We start from the raw sequence: 18,283 nt of genomic DNA, 5'->3' as shown, positions 1-18,283 counted from the left end.
TTTAATAGAATTGATTTCTAAAGCATTCTTCACTTGCAGGTCACATAGTCCAAAAGAAGAGGGCAGCCTTACACTCAGACAATGTAAACAAGCTGAGGAATAGATGTCATGCATACAGTAGACCCTGTAGTAGACCCTGCACTAGATCCTGCAGTAGACCCTGCAGTAGACCCTGATTTGAGGATACTGTAGCTTAGTGTAAACTGTTAGCTGTATCAGCAACAAATGTTACCTTATTGAGAGGTATGTTTTCATTTTATTTATTTTATTTATTTAATAAAATTGATTTCTAAAGCATTCTTCTTGGTGTATTTAATTGATCAGTCACCTGCTACAATAATGTAATGTCCTTGAATTTTAAATATTTATATGAATATGAAATATAAATATGCGATTAAAATGCGATTAATTAGATTAATTAATTACAAAACCTGTAATTAATTAGATTAAAAATTTTAATCGCCTGACAGCACTAATATTTATATATATAAAAAAATTAAATGTTTTATCATTCTTTCCAAAAGAAAAGAGGCCTAGAAGCGTGGCTAACGCTAATGGCACGCATACCAGAGGCTAACTGCCTAAGAAAACAGGCACAGAGGCACTGAATGAGGATTTCACCCATCTAATGAACACAAATCTAGACAAATATCAAGATGTATCCATCAGTGGACCAATTGCATGCTTTTTCAGAGGACAAGAAGCCTTCCGTTGACTCCTTCAGACATTAAGCACCCCCACAGCCCAAATGGAATGATAAAAATTGAAAAAGAATTATACTTTTTTTTTTCATTTCTTTTTTTATAGTCGACTAATCGGCTAATTTCGGCCAATCATAGTCGACTATCCAAATCCTTAGTCGGGGACAGCCCTACTCCACAGATATGTCCTCAACTACAATATAGACATAGTTATGGAATTCTGGACTTAATGTGGCACTTCACCATAAAACAATGTTGATCCAAAAACTCTGAAACAGTTTTGCACACATTAGATTACTTTGACAGTTATTGAGAGTAAATGAGTTTGAATACGGCCACCAGTGATGTCATCGGGGACATTGAACCCTTGTGTTTCAATGAGATGATAAAGTAGCTATCATTTCATGGAGCCGTAATTGACAATGGCATCACTGGTGGCCATATTCAAACTAATTTACTCTTGAGGTAACACATTTGATTCAGGGCCATGGATTTAAGATTAAGTTAAAACTAGCTAGATAAATAATATTGATATGTGGATTTGAGACACAGTTGTCTCCAGCCTAAGGAAGACACTATTTTGTTAAATTGTCAAACACCATGTGAAGGAGGACACAATCCCCCCCAGACTGATTTAATCACTCATACACACACACACCCACGAAACCAAACTGAGTTCTGTTTCATTATGGGTTTCGCTCAGCATCATCTGCACTGTACTTCACTTCGTGCACGTGCACTGAATAAAAAATTCCACCATGTACTTTTACATCCCAACATTCGTCTGGCCACACCCCCATCCGCTTACCTTCATAAGCAGGTGTGTGGTCACCTACTCGCCTCCTTCTTCACTTTCACCACAAGGAAGTGCCTTCGGTAGATCCCCACTTGACGAGGTTGTTAGTAGAAGAAAGTTGGAAAACAAAAGAACGGGAAGATACGTTGACATCATATCTTTATTTTCTCTCTCACTATTTCGAGAAAATACGGCGATATTGTCTTCGTTACTGGAGTGTCTGGAAGATGATGATCATTCTGACCTTCAACGGCTTTTTCGTATTAGGAGCTCACGCCGCTGACATGCTCCCCAGCTACAGTCCTCCTTGCTGCGGCTGGACTGTGGGAAGCACCGACTATTGTGAGAAGGCGGTCGCTTCCAGGGTGGGGTATGTACTGTTTTGCTTGCAAGCTCTGGTTGTTGTTGATGCTGTGGGGGTTAGCTGACAATTTTACGAAACGCCGACTCCAGACTGGGGTCCTCTGCTTGGCTTCTTAAACGGCGGTCGGAGGATCTTGGTCTGATGCCCATGATGGTCAATCTAGTGGGCCGCGACCAGGACCTGGTGAACCCAGGATTCTCTGGACGAGCGGATGCTTCTCTGTCCCGTGCAGGCCCCATCTTTCACATAAAAGTGAAAGTACACCCTAACGAGGAAATGTGGGCATAGGATCTTCTTTATCGGGAGTTCCATGCTCAAAGTCGGCTGCAGCCCGAAATGGGAATTGTGCTGGCCCCGCTGTATGTCTGGATCACCGTTGAAAACTGTGTTTGACATTCTTTTTCTTTTCCCTCTTAAGGATGGGGAGGGACTTGGACAGCGGCATGTCTGAAGTGTGGCTTGTTATGTCGTTGTGTACAGTTCAGGTGATAGCTGCTTAGCTGGCGTGGTAGTTGTGGCCTACTGTGTTAGCCAGTCAGCTGTTAGCTGCGGCGCTAGCTCGCTGTGTTTACCAGGCTAGTAAACGTTAGCTTGTTGCTATCAGTCGGACGGCTGTTAGCTTAATGCTACACTGTTGATACGATACTGTGACTATAACATGCCTTAAAACACTCTGACTACGACGTCATCTTTGACAGAGGATGTTAGTCGACCCTACACGCATGTGTGTAGTCGTGGGGTCAAGCCACGGTCTGCTCACCCTGTGCGTTGAGTTGCTTGAGTTCCTCTTCGCACGGTCGGATCCGTCTCCCTCCCGTAAGCCTCCAATAGGGAGGGTATCCTCTATTAGGGAGGGTCGGGGGGCTCGGTCCTCCCCGGTCTGATGGTTGTGGGGGGCCTCAGCGGGGTACATTTGTCGAGCTATGGCTCTCGCTCAGCTCCTCTTGTGCAGATGATGCTGAGCGAAAGCCATAATGAAACAGAACGTAAGGTTATGTATATAACCAAGTTCTGTGAATTATGGCGACACTCAGCATCAGACGCCGCTGCGGCCCTTGATCTCGCCTTGTGGTGAAAGTTTGGGAAGGAGGCGAGTAGGTGACCACACACCTGTTTATGAAGGTAAGCGGACGGGGGTGTGGCCAGACGAATGTTGGGATGTAAAGGTACATGATGGAATTTTTTATTCAGTGCACGTGCACGAAGTGAAGTACAGTGCAGATGATGCTGAGCGTCGCCCTAATTCACAGAACTTGGTTATATACATAACCTTACGTTAATTACCCACACGTACTCTCTCTCTCACACACACACACACACACACACACACACACACACACACACACACACACACACACACACACACACACACACTCACACTCACACTCACACTCACACTCACACTCACACACACACACACGAGGCTGTGTCGAGGATGGACCTTTTTCTGCTGTGCTATGAACCTGCTGTTTGCTTTGCCTGCTGAATAAATCATCTTTTCATCAGATAATTTGCTCCATTGAAACTGTTTTACAGATTCCTGCTTCTTGCTCTGAAAACCAGACCTCCATGCCTTAGGAATTACCACAACAAGTTAGCTAGACTTCAATTTACGACACTCTCAATATCTGTCAAACTAAATGAATGTGTGGAAAACCGTTTCAGAGTTTTTGGATGTTTAGTTTAGTTTATTTATTTAGCACATTATTTAAAAACAGTGCTAGGAGGGAACGAAGCTCAAAGGGCTTGTATAAAGTTTCACTCCCGTCCCATCAGCGTCTATATTTATCACAGCAGAAGAGTGCAAGAGCGCTTCCGCATTTTGCCCTGATTGGCCCCGGTAACGCCCTCCAAATGCCCATTTTCTTTTCCCCCGCTCAGACGCCCAAATGGAATACATGTATATTATCGCGACGCGATAACGTTATTTCCCTGTACATTGCAACGTTAACACAACGCAGCTGTCAACTGTACTTTACATATTTTCCAAACGAGGACCACATAACGCCATACGAGGACCACATAACGCCATAACACGCCATAATGTTATTTCCCTGTACATTGTAACGTTAACACAACGCAGCATTTCCCTGTACATTGCAACGTTAACACAACGCAGCTGTCAACTGTACTTTACATATTATCCAAACGAGGACCACATAACGCCATAACACGCCATAATGTTATTTTCCTGTACATTGTAACGTTAACACAACGCAGCTGTCAACTGTACTTTACATATTATGGAATACATGTATATTATCGCGACGCGATTCACTCGCAACGCCATAACGTTATTCGGGCATTCATAAAATTGATTGAATGAAATTGATTGAATGAAAATGTTATTAACAGATTGCAGAATGGGTACAATACAGTACGGCTCAATACACACAATTGTTAAGACCAGAGAAAGACTTTCGTCTTGTAATGTGTGCTAATATGGCGTGTTAATATGTGATTGACCAGCGTTAATATGAACCAAAGGCTTTGGCGTGTTAATATGTGATTGACCAGCGTTAATATGAACCAAAGGCTTTGGCTTTAATATGGTATATGGCGCGTTCTGGCATCTGTGATTAATGGGGGTCTAAACCGCGTCGAACTAAGCGGCGACCTCATGCGCATGCGCGGCGAGCACCTGGGCGAAGGAAAAGGAAATGCGCATTACCGTACTGGCGTATGGCGAAGAATGCGGAAGCGATCTTGTACTCTTCGGCTGTGATAAATATAGACGCGTCCCATCAATGTCCATAATCAAATATGAACGTAATACATGTAAACATGGTCAAGAAAAGAAACACAAAACAAGATCAGAGACATAAGGCAAACACTATAATGAAAAATGGAAGATAGACAAGGATAGATATCATGTTCAATTGATGTGTGAGATTATGTGCAAAATAGCATTGTTAGCATCACAGTCACAGAAACATAATCTCATCAAACGGGGATCCGCTGCCTTATGTGTATCAATTTTCTTTGACAAGAAAATGGTTGAGAGCTAATATTATAAGCAAAGTGCCATATCTTAACATAATGCTACCTTCAAATTCATCATAGGAAGGCTGTTGTGCTCTGTGACATAATGCGGTGCTGTTGTTGATTGTTGTCTATCTTCTCACAGGCACTGTGTAGAGACCTGCACCATAAGATCCATGTGGTTGATGATGAGCGCTATGACATTGCTGCCAAAGTAGCCAAGAAGTAGCTAATTTACTTTATTAGTTGTATCCGTTCAATAACCTCTTGTTAAATGTTAATACATTCCTCCTGGTTTTCTTTTTTGGGATACTTTTGGCAACTGTTACCCATAGATTGAGAATCTGGTTCATGTGTTGTCATTCCTTGTGGTGTCTTTGTGAAATTAATCCTTTTGAGTTGTTGAACCATGTTTTCAAACGTATTTAAACTAAATCACATTCATAGCTAAAGACAGTTACGTTATATACGTTATATTATATTAGTACATTATATAATCATATTATAATTAATTATTATATTAACTATATTTACACTATATACTATTATATTATGGTACAATATTATATTGTATATATTATACTATATATCTTATATCACATTATATATGTGTTGCAGGTATATTATACTGTAATGTGTACTATATACTGTATATCACTTTATATACATGCCATATAACACTAATGTGTGAATCATCATATTTATCCCATAAATACTGTATCATATTATAAATAATAGGCTGTGTATACCAACTATGTGGTGCTCTTTGCCATGTATATGTGTATGGATATGTATGTATATGTATTAGGGGTGTAACGGTACACAAAAACCACGGTACGTACCTCGGTTTTGAAGTCAAGGTTCGGTACGGGTTTTCGGTACAGTGGGGGAAAGTTTGGCTTTCCATGTTCCACTCAGGGGTGATGTAGTGTGCAGTAACTAATTGTACTTGTAGGGCTGTCAACGAATATTTTATATTGAAATTAATAATCGACTTGTAAAAAAAAAGAAATTATTATTATTATATTCGATTGGGAAAAAAACAGCCCCCGGTTTGCGGTCGTTAGTGGTTAACATACCGTTGTATTAGTTCGGTACACTACACAGCCGTTCGGTACAGTACGGTACACACTGAAACTTGTTAGGTTCGGTACGGATATGTGTACCTTTACACCCCTAATATGTATATATATATAGTACAGAGCAATGCTATAAACATCAGTCATACATGTATGAATATGGGTAGGTGTGTATGTATGTATACATGTGCAGGTATATATGTGTAGTGTATAGTAATGCATGTATGTAAATGTAAAAAAAGAAAAAAGAAACAACAAAACAAAACTGTTAGGGTTTGAAACCGACCTCAACAGCACGGCACAGACGGGTAGTTCAGAGTTAGCCAAACACTAGGGCGTATTTATTTACAGAATCAAAAAGAGTCAAGTAACAATTCTGAACAACAAAAAAGGAGACTGCCTTCGGCAGAGTTATCTGCGGCTCTGCAGATCCTCCCGGTGTTAGAGGTGGGGAATCGGCGTAGACGCCGTTGCGGCTCTGCAGATACTCCCAGCTCCAACTCGGAGTGGAAACGGAGAGAGAGAGAGAGAGATCAACAACAGTCCAACAGTACACAGAGGCAGTGCAGTTCAGTCCTCCCTTAGCTGAGTCCAGAACAAAACAAAACGGTACTCTTCAGTGTTATCCAAAACACACAATTTAGCTGAGTCCAGTGCAAACAAAAACGATACTCTTCAGTGTTATCCAAAACACACAATTTAGCTGAGTCCAGTGCAAACAAAAACGATACTCTTCAGTGTTATCCAAACACACAAAACAGATAATCCAAAAAGGGTTTGGTTCCAAAACTCACCAAAGCGCAAACGCGTAAAGCGGGCAACGAGGCGCAGCTCCAAACGGAGGATCAAGATATTCACCAGCGGCAATCCAAAGATGTCCTGGAGGGAAAGTAGACGAGGCACAACAACGGGGGGAAAGCAGGCAGAAGCAGTAGTATTCAAAACGACCCGACATCGATTGAAATATATGAAGCCTCTGGAGCGCTAATCACAAACTATGACAGGTGCGTGATGGAATTGGTAATCGCTCCAGAAGCGTGTGGCGGGGAATGCACCAATCAACACAAAAACAAACGTAAATCTTCAGGGGTAGGGCCCGACAAGCCTAGTGCTTCTCCCTTTTCGGACAATTGGACAATGCTGCAATAGCAGCTGGTAAAACGTTGGCGATTTATGGAATGACCATTGTTATGTGTCCAGTATCCGAAATAAAAATGAACTGAACTGAACTGAACAGTATATTGAGTACATTTGCGTTATATCCAAATGATTTGCATTGACTTCACAAAAAGCTGTCCAAATCCTTCTAAAACACACTTTATTTTCTCGTCTGAAGGATACAAATAGACGGTAACATTTACTAAGAATGATTCCCCTTCTTATTACCAGAAAGAGGAGGTGACTGACTGGCATAAGAACGTGGATGCCATGTCTGGAATGGAGGGCAGGAAGAAGCTGTTTGATGCTGGACAATAGATGTGTTGTCAATAGAACATTTCCTGAACATTTTCTTTCATGGATTTTTTATTAAAAAAATTAGACCGAAGCCTTACACATTTTGCTATCTCAAACACCCTCTTCTTTTCTTAATCCTCCAATCACACCTGTTGCTTCCCTTGGACAAACTGAAGCAACAGTTGTAATTGTATGTCAATTACAGTAACAACAGTGGAGGGGGAATGAGAGTCCACATCCTGCATCATGCCCACTGTGTATAGTGTAGTGTACCGTTGTACTGTACTCAATACCTCGCATTCAGAGACACATATTATAGGTTTACATATACACAGTATTTAGCATGTAGATAAATTGTGTTATGTCGCTGTTGATTGTGACACTTGGAAAACCAACTAGTGAAGGAATCCGTTGTCTAAATTCTTTGCATATGTGCTACATCTTTTCAGTTGTACAATTTGCCTTGTTGTAAGTTGTAATTTCTTCAGATGATGTTCGGAAAAAGAAGAGTCATGAAAATAAATACATGTAATAAGAACTGACTTTTTCTTTTTTTCTGAAAACCTCTACCAATTACGTATTAATTAGTCTAGGATACCAATATCTGAAATAATAAGAATTACATTAAAAGTACTATGCACTATGATACTATGCCTATACTACTACCTACTGTACTATGTCTACTCTATACTACTGTAGCACTCAAGTTCGACACTGCTAGACCAACAACACCACTTGCCCTTAGCTGCCTGAGGTGTAACCCCTCCTGCTGACCTGTTGTACACAATTTATTTTTTGTTGGTTTGCTATAGGCCATTCAACGCTGCTCGTAAATCAAAAACAGACGCAGCACTAGTGACAATAAAGACCTGCTGTGATCTTTCCAAAAATAGAGGTTGTGAATGAGGTCAAGGCTGCTGGAGCTCTTGAGGTGAGCAGCATGGGAGCTGTACCTGTTGCCCGGGTCACTCCATCAAGAGGGACAAAGACACGTCACACTTTCAGCAAGACTTTGAAGTGGTGTGAAAGGGCCAAGAAGGATTGTGAACTTTACTCCTCTACTCCCCATGACTATTGACAAAGATTTGTTGACTTTACGGCTGATGGTTAACTGAAACGTACAGTATATATTAATGCACTGTGATGATCAATGGACATCTTTAGACCCGTTAAGCATTTGCAAATTGCCTACACACTATTCGTCTTTTGAGTGATTGGCTCCCCCTGTCGCTTTGACTCCCACTTGCAACATTGCCCCACAAAATGACCTTTGGTAGCTACGTTTACGGCGCATCGAGACCGACAAGCACCTGTCCCTGTTCTTAATTCCTAAATAAAGCCTGACTAAGATTTATGTGGCATTGACCTCCCAGGTGAAGCGGCAATGTGTTGTCAGATTAGCACATTTTGACATTTCACTTGTGTCATGAAATGGTCAGTGGTTTGTACAGGAATGCAATTCCGGGGGCTGTGGAGTCTGAGGACCTCACACGAGGATGATAGTGTCATACTTTTGTGATGATTTAGACCAGGGGTAGGCAACCCTAGGCACGCGTGCCTGCATAGGCACCCGGGGGCATTTGCATAGGCACAGGGGGCAGCATAAAAAAATATATATATATATATATTTTTTTTTTTGCTTTGAAATATTATAGTGAAATATTTTGCACTGTTGTCGCATTTATCTTGTTGAAATCCTCCCACAGGTTCTTTTTACTACCACATATTTAATTGAGACCCTTTATTTGTTTATTATTTCAATTTAGCTGGAAATACATTGCTATCATTCAGTAACATTTGCAGAGCCTTATAACAAACATTATTATGGTCACCATTGTGACCAGTGGGATTAATCAACAAATTGTATTATTTATTTTTCTATTTCATTGAACATTGCACATGTTAAAAGCCATTTTTTTACTCAAAATGTGAGTATTACCAAGTCAACTTGTGTTCTTAAAACAATGACAATAAACATAGTTTTATTAGGTTGAAATAATGTGGTTGTGTACTTATTTTTCTGTTAACTTATTATGGATTAAAAACTGAAAACCTTAATGCACAGTAACTGAACTCAATATTTTAAAGTTCTGGTAACTTATTATTATATTTTTTTTACAGTGTAGTCTTGCGATCAATCAAAACTTATTTACACGATATACCTCACATTCACCCTCCATTCACATCCTGGTGTTCTCCATTAGGCCTGTAGGTGGAGCTATGACGGCACACGTACAGTACACACACCAATGGTGTGTGATGTGTCCAAAAATGAATGGGCAAATGTGAGTGAAATGGTCGCACTGTATGCAGCTGTTTGTCTGCATTGCATTCCCCCCCCCCCCGACTCAGATTTAGGGTTGATACAACCATCATAATAATATTGTTAATAATAACAATAACAATAATGATGTAATAATGTAAAAATTATCATTAAAAATACCTGATTATGAGAGAAAAAAAATTACGATGCATGGAATATTGTTGAGGCACACTAGTTACAACTAGGGCTGTCTTAAATACTTCGAAGCTTCGAAGCTTCGTTCGATGGCACAAGCTTCGAACATAAAAAAAAAAATCGAAGTTTAATTTTTTTTTTTTTTTTTTTTTCAATTATTTTTTTTTACTTCGATTTGTGTGTGTGTGAGAACTACCCATCCCAGTTAGGACAGCCGAATCCCGTCCAATCTTTCGCCGTCGACTAAAGACTCACTTCAACCATTATCTGAAATGATTAAAAAAAATAAAAAATCTAACCGTGACTAACCTTACTGTCATGCACTTTTCCTAAGAAACTAACATACACTGTAACAGCGCGCACACATGGGGCCATTGGGTGGGGCCGGGGGACAAATACACTGGAGGAAAGTAACCCAGCTCAGCACTGCCCAAATTATATCATCACTATTGCCTGTTTGAAGGATATCATCCTCAAATACATATACACCTACATGCCTTGTAGAATTCCACACATAAGAAAGAAAGATACTGGGATGAATAAACAAAATAGGAAATAAAATTTAGATAAGGTGCTACTGAGATGTTTTGGTGAGTTCTTTGTTTTTTTGTGGAAGTTGCCCTTCTTAAAAATGCATGAACATTCACTGATAATTGGTCTGTAGTGGAGTCTACAAGGTCTACATTGCCGGACCATGTAGAATCCGGACCTTGTAGACTGACATAATTCTGTGCATAGTTTAGTCTACACAGGCCATATTTCAAATAATCAAAATCTTACTTCATTCATCTTAAAAATTCTTGATTTGGGGGATTGGTAGTTCCCATGAAATCTGAAGTTGTTCAAACGACAACAGCGATCCACCTTGAATTAAATCACACAGCCGAGTGAAACCTTGTTGGCTCAGTCACGAAAGGGGCTACTTAATTAATTAATCCAACCCACTTTATTTATAGAGCACATTTAAAAACAACAACGTTTATGAAAGTGCTGTACAAGTCCCACAACATAAGATAAAAAATAAATAAAAATTAAAAATTAAAAAAAAAAAAAAAAAAATTTTTTTTAATTTTAATTTTTTTCGAAGCTTCGAATTAAAATCGAAGCTCGGCCCCGAAGCTGTGATTGCCAAAAAAAGCTTCGAAGGTCAGCCCTAGTTACAACTATATTTCAAACAGGCACTCCATGTCAAAAAGGTTGCTGACCCCTGATTTAGACCATAGAATTATGACAATTGCACCACTCCAATGAGCCAAGTAGACACTAAAGCAAATCCCCAAGGCTCAGGGCTGATCTGGAACTGCCACAGTTTCTCCCACACTTGATTGATTGATTGATTGATTGATTGATTGATTGATTGATTGATTTATTGATTGATTGATTGATTGATTGATTGATTGATTGATTGATTGATTGATTGAATTGAATTGATTGAAAACTTTATTAACAGATTGCAGAATGGGTACAATACAGTATGGCTCAATACAAACAATTGTTAAGAGGATGCAGACCAGAAAAATACTTTCGTCTTGTTTACATCAGGGTCCCCCATTTTCAATTCATCAAGACATTTATGACATACATGACATACAGATATACAGTACTGTTTCATCAAGACATTTATGACATACAAGACATATACACAATATACAGTACTGTTTGAGAGAAAGAGATCATAAAAAGAATATATACATTCGAAGGGGAAGAAACTGTACATTGGAGGGGGTGGGTGGGGGGCATTTGACACTGGCATTGATTACGTTTATTTCATTGGACCAAAGGCATTATTTTCACTCTCAAATTGATTGACATGACATTTTAAATGCAATTTGAAATATTGAGGTTGTATTACTTGTAAACACTGACATTAAAGGCACAGTGGTGGAATATGAAGGTTTTATTGGTAGAGTTCTATTTCAATAATAGATGCCCTTATGATCCCCCCTGGAGTTGATCAGATTGTACACATGAATGAACTGTGCTGCGTTGCTTCAAGAGTGATCACAGAGTGAATGGCTAGTACCCCAGAGTTTGTGACGTCCCGTGTAAAATATCACTAGTTTTGCCTTTTGTTAAGATTCACTCTGGGCTTCCCCCCCGCGGTGATTCCAGGACCACCTCCTCCTCCGTCGCTCCATTATTGTCTTTAATAAGTCCCTGGATGTCGAGGTCAAAATGTGGACATGTGACGCTGGCCTCAGGGAGGGGTCGCCATGGTAAGCGCTCTTTGTGTCACTCCCAGGAACAGGTGTGGCAGGGGGTCCGCCCCGTTATGCTGTTTTATTACCCCACTTTCCTGCCTGAATATTGCAGAGATGCTATATGCGCATCTGTGAACGTCACGGCCAGATCAAGGGGGGCACAGACAGAGGGCTATTTTGGTTAGCCATTCACACGGGACAAAGGAACTATAAATCTGAATCATTTTTCCCTATCCTCTCTCAGCTAGTGGACGTTGGCTCAAGAACCCTTTTCTTCACCTCGAAGGTATGTCTCCATGAGCTTGTTGACTACTTGGTTAGGTACAGAGTTGATAGTATTAAATTTTTCCTGTGGTTAATAGGATTCTTTTTTTTTTCTTCTGTCTGTAATTTCAAATAGCATGGTGATTTTATTAAGAGCATGGGTGATTAAAATGTTGACAATACTTAAGTTAAAGTGCATTCAAATATTTACTAAAATGTCACATATACACATTTTTCGTCAGTTATGTTCAGAAATGAAATGACTCTTTAAAAATGACAAATTGAACATGATTATTTTAACTCTTCAGTATTTCAGAAAGTGAAATACTATTTCAATACTATTTTAAATACCACCACTACAAAGACTGTACTGGTTACACCAGATATATGCATTTACAGTAAAATTGTTGTTCGTGGCTGTTCATTGGAGTACCCAGATAAATCTAAATCTAAACTGTAAATTGTCCTTGCAAAAGTAGTAATATCATATTTTCTGTCTTCTTAAATATATATAATTCATAAATCCTATCATATTAAAATACAAAAAGAAAAGTGTTGCAATAGATCTACTTAGTTGGCATATATCCATATCCTGAAATAACACACCACCACCCCCCTGAAGTATGAGTAGTGGTCTAGTTCTGACCTCCCTCACTGGAGCACAGAGAACAACAGCAGAGGACAATAAATCACCTTCTGGAGCTTTAATGAGCCAATGAATGCGAATAGGTGACATATGTTGACCAACTAGAGGCTGAAGCTGCTGGTCATCAATCTTCAACATACCCTGTAACCAGGCAAGGTATAACGACTATAGAGGAATAACTGTATGCTGTACTCACCATTATGATGTTTAAGATCACTTGTATGATGTTTCTATACTGCACATAGCTGGTGTGTGTGTGTGTGTGTGTGTGTGTGTGTGTGTGTGTGTGTGTGTGTGTGTGTGTGTGTGTGTGTGTGTGTGTGTGTGCGTGCGTGCGTGCGTGCGCGCACGCGCGCGCGTGTGTGTGTGTGTGTGTGTGTGAGTGTTTCTGAAAATGGCTGACACTTTTCTTGTTCTTCTGCAATTTCAGTGGGTGAATAGAAAACACAGTCATGGCGGAGCCGTAAGTATAATCATCTCTGGGTTAACTTCATGTGATGAGTGATGAACTACAGATGTAGTTGGACTATGATACATTTGAAAACATTTCTCTATCTGTTTTCTCTCCCTCTTTGCAATGCTCCTGCAGACCGGTGAGTGTCTTTAAGTCTTTCCGTTTTAACTTTCAACGGCTAATACATGATTTGTTGGGGGAAAAAAACCTTCTAAATTTCATTCGCTAAGGCTACAGTAGATATCATTGTTTGCTAATGTGGTATGCCATGCTCATGTTTCTTTTTTTTCTCTCCAATTTGTGCTAATTCCAGAAAAAAACCGAGAAAAAGATCTCCTCCTCTCGAAAACTGGGACTGAAGGTAGGCATAGAAACTCTTTGTTGCTAAATTACGGTTAAGATCGTGTTCTCCAAATATTTATGATCGATTTCATTATCTATAAAACAACTGCATGGCTTCATAGTCCAACTTTGCCGAAAGTTCATATCCTTGTGCTACTAAAACCTTGTGCTTGTAAACAAGTATTAGTAACATTAGCAATATGGGCCTCAATTTAATCCTATTCTTCTGAATATTTTTCACCCCAGATCAGGCTGCTAACAGTGGCTGGTCAGATGCTGCAGGATGAGATAGATGAGAAGACAAAGGAGAAAGAAGCTTCTCTTTCTGAGAGAGTTCCTCCTCTCAAACTCTCAGGAATGTCTGTGCAGGAGCTTCAGGTACTCAATTAAAATACTGCATCGACCTCTCTCATACTGGTCATACAAATTAATTTGAGTTTCTGTCATAAACTGGACAATGTCTTTTGTTCTCTTCAAAGGATCTGTGCAAAGATTTGCACCACAAGATAGATGTTGTTGATGAGGAGCGGTATGATATTGGTCTCAAGGTGGTCAAAAATAACAAGGAGGTGAGATACTAAAGAATGAATGGTACAAGGAAGCCACACATAAACAGCAGAAAGGTTTCCAAGATGCTGGATGATTGATTGATTGAACATTTAGATTTAGCAGATTGCAGAATGGGTACAGTACAGTACAGCTCAATACACACAATTGTTAAGGGGATGCAGACCAGAGAAAGACTTTCGTCTTGTTTACATCAGGGTCCCCCATTTTCAATTCATAATGACATTTATGACATACACAACATACAGATATACGAATCTAATCTAATCATCTAATCTAATCTAATCATGACATTTAAGACATACATGACATACAGATGATATACAGTACTGTTACATTTGTGACATACAAGATGTGCAAATAAACAGTACTGTTAAACAGATCCTAACAGTAAATATATACATACGAGGGGGAGGGAAATGTAGATTAGGGAAGGGGGTGGATGGTGTTCGGACATTTACAGAGATCCTAACAGAAAATATATACATACGAGGGGGAGGAGACTGTACATTGGGAGGGGTGAGTGGGGGGAGGGGGGTGCAAGGTGCAAGCATAGGGGGGGGGGGGGTCATGATAGGCTTACAAACTATAAAGACTAGGGGCCATGTTTGGACTTCTATACACTCTGTTGGCTTTAAAAGGAAACCCATAGGAGATCTTGAATATTCTCAGAGATTAGCACAAACTCTAATCAAACTCTCTCACAGGGTCTCAGAATGTAATGATATGTTCTACAGTGTATTTCAAGTTTCTTTATTTATTAGTTGTCATACAGAAGTACAGAATACTTTTATACAAAATGCTTCTTTCTGTTACACTCCAGAGACTGTGCTAGACAAAAATAGATAAGTATAAAATAAAATAAGTATAGCAGTATAAAATAGAAGTCACGTACATAGACACAAGTGTCAGTATGTACATATGTACAATGTTCAATGCAGAGTAGAAGTAACTGAGTTACCATACAATATACTATACGATATACTAATATACAATATACTATATAGTGCAAATGAGAAATGGGATGAGGTACAATTTACAGTAAGGTGTAATGAGGTATGGGTTGTAGTGCAAATTCTTTACCAATAAATATAAAGTGTGTTTAGGTGTTCTAAAGTGTGTAAAGTGGGTGCTGCAGTGAGTTGTTTGTTTAAAGTGAGTGAGTGTGTGCGTGTGGATGTGTGTGCTGTGAGTGCATTTGATGGTTGTTAGTGTTATTGTTCGTTGAGCATCCTGATGGCCTGGGGATAGAAGCTTCTTCTATTAAGCTTCTAGCTATTTGTACATGTACATGTGATTTCGAGATAACTGCTTATTGTTAGCCATTAATAAACACTATATCAAACTTAGGAAGCTAATGCCTACAGGCTAAATATCTAAATCATCCATGTCCAATCAGGCCACGGCACACCATCCACGCTATGGTCTTACCTTACATGTAGAAAGGTTTGGGCACCCCTGCTCTAGAGTTAAAAGTGACCAAACACTGCCTCCTAGTGGCTGTTGTAGGAATCAGCGGACATGACATAATGATTCTATATACATGTGTTGTTACCCAGATATAAAAAAAAAAAAAAAATCCCTTTAAATGTATAATCTGTAATGCTGTCGAACAGGGAAAATAGCCCCACTTGGTATTGCGCTTTGATTACTATTTCTGTTTTGGTCTGACGTGTACGTGTGGGTTGGAGTTTAGTAACTTATTATACTGTGAATTTCTCCAAACCTCTCTTGGTTGAGCCTGAGGCTGCGGTTAGACTTTCGTTTCATTTTCGTTTCATTGTCAGATGAGTTTTCGCCGCAACGTAGCAGCCTCGAGTCACACTTTCGTTTTTGTCACCTGAGCACAGTGATGTAGTACACTGCCAAAGCAGTAGGTGGCGCCACCATCTTTGCCTGTTTACCCATTGCAGCACTTCTTTTTCAGCAAAGTCTAATAAAAGTGCAATAAACAAAACGGATACATTCACTGTGTGTTCTGCCTGTCATTTATTGATGAAACAAAACTAACATCAACACAAGTGACCACCAAGAGAGGATAGTTTAGTCTAAAAAAAGATCGGTAGCTACATTGTTAGCTGCATGCTAACGTCAATGGAATATGCCATTATAACAGTATAGCATTGTGGCTAGAAGCTAACGTTAGCTCACGCTAGTTAGCCAGCACCAAACTGATGATATCGGGAGTGGCAGTGCTCAACCAATCGGTAATGTAAACTTTATTTAACATATTGCATAATGGGTACAATACAATACGGCTCAATACAAACAATTGTTAAGGGAATGCAGACTGTTGTAGCTTGGACTGGGGTCCTTATAACAATAACTTGACAACACATGGTAGCTGCAGCTATTTGGGACACGGAGCTCTGTCCCAAACACACACACACACCCACACACACACACTCTGTTGTCACCGGAAGGGCACGCAGATGGTATCTACTGCGCATGGGCGTTTTCGCAACAACGGCTCCGCTACACGACTGTTGTCGGCGAGTTTTGGCGCTACTCAAAAACGGAAAACACAATTTAGCTTTTCAGTAGGGGCCACAACGTATCCGCCAAAAAAACGCCAAAAAATGCATTTCTGTGTAAAAGGGACATGAAACGTATTCAAACGTATTCAAAAAACGACCACAAAAACACTAGTCTAACATGGGCCTGAGGTGTGGCCAGCACTAGCAACTCCTCCCCTATACGCACTGGAATCCAACCGAAACATCAGGGGGGCAAAACTAAAGAAAATGTACACAAAGCACACTACTTGTTGACATCTTGCCTAGAGGTCACTATTTGACAACATTACAGGTTCTACCTTTAAAAGGTACAGTTATGTTGAATGAATATAGAGTAGGATTGGTATGTGAATACATAAAGGTAAGTGAAGAAGCAATAATAATAATTTCTTAGATTTATATAGTGCCTTTCATGAGACCCAAGGCGCTTAACAGTGGGGGGCAACTAAGGGGAAGGAGATCAGAGGAACAATTAAGTAAAAAAAGAAAAGAAAAGAAAAGAAAGAAAAGAAAAGAAAAGAAAAGAAAAGAAAAGAAAAGAAAAGAAAAGAAAAGAAAAGAAAAGAAAAGAAAAGAAAAGAAAAGAAAAGAAAAGAAAAGAAAAGAGGGAAATCAGGCAGTCATTAATACATTTGGTGAAGAGGTGAGATTTGAGTTGAAATTTGAATGAGTCCAGGGATGTAGCGTTGCGGATGTTTGGAGGGAGGGAGTTCCAGAGGGTGGGTGCGGCAACAGAGAAGGCTCTGGCAAGTTGGTGGTGGGGATGGAGAGGAGACCGGAGTCAGAGGACTGCAGCCTCCGGGGTGGGATGTAGGGATAGAGGAGGTCAGCTATACCGGGGGGAAGGGAGTGAAGGGATTTGTAGGTGATGAGGAGGATCTTAAAATGTACGCGGTTTTTCAGATTTTACTGAACAGCAATTGTTAACCATTTTCCTCACAGCTGAAATAATTTGTTCCTGAATAAATGACAACAAACAGCTATAGATACAATAGATTAGAATTCCATTAAACCTGACCTGTGCGTTTTTGTCTCTTGTTCAGGTTGTTGACATGAACCTGAAGATCATAGAGCTGCAGAGTAAGTTCAAGAAGCCTACTCTGAGGAGAGTGAAGATCTCTGCTGAGGCCATGCTGAGTGTCCTACTGGGCTCCAAGCACAAGGAGAGCATTGACTTCAAAGCCGCCCTGAAGACAGTGAAGAAAGAGGACGAGAAGGTGAGGCTGGCGAACTCCTGTTACAAAACGGCATCATGGTATTTCCATTAAGGTATAGAAGTAACTTCCATAATGTTTTGGTCACTACCACCATGGTGGAAGGTAACCAGAGTGCAAGATAAGAGTAAAGTGCACAACAATATACAGTGTAACAAGTGATTCTATGGAATACATACAACAAAGCTGCAGAGTAAATAATGCTATTCTAATGTATGGACTGCATTTATACATTTGTCAAAAG

General features: G+C 39.9%; 1 protein-coding gene across 1 annotated transcript in view; it reads left to right on the top strand.

The window, feature by feature from the left end:
- LOC311245439 (troponin I, slow skeletal muscle-like) overlaps window positions 1-18,283 on the top strand; it is a gene marked incomplete at both ends in the record, with an annotated part of 35,616 nt that overhangs the window by 15,618 nt on the left and 1,715 nt on the right. The window contains 2 exons of the mRNA XM_084335281.1: window positions 14,222-14,311; window positions 17,869-18,042. Of these exons, the coding sequence (XP_084191407.1) occupies window positions 14,222-14,311; window positions 17,869-18,042 (264 nt within the window). The remainder of the gene's footprint in view (window positions 1-14,221; window positions 14,312-17,868; window positions 18,043-18,283) is intronic.

Source organism: Notolepis coatsorum (genome assembly GCF_963971535.1).
Source record: "Notolepis coatsorum genome assembly, chromosome: 18".
Lineage (NCBI taxonomy): Eukaryota > Metazoa > Chordata > Actinopteri > Aulopiformes > Paralepididae > Notolepis > Notolepis coatsorum.
The sequence above is the reverse complement of the archived record's forward strand: the minus strand, read 5'-3'. Positions and strand labels throughout refer to the sequence as shown.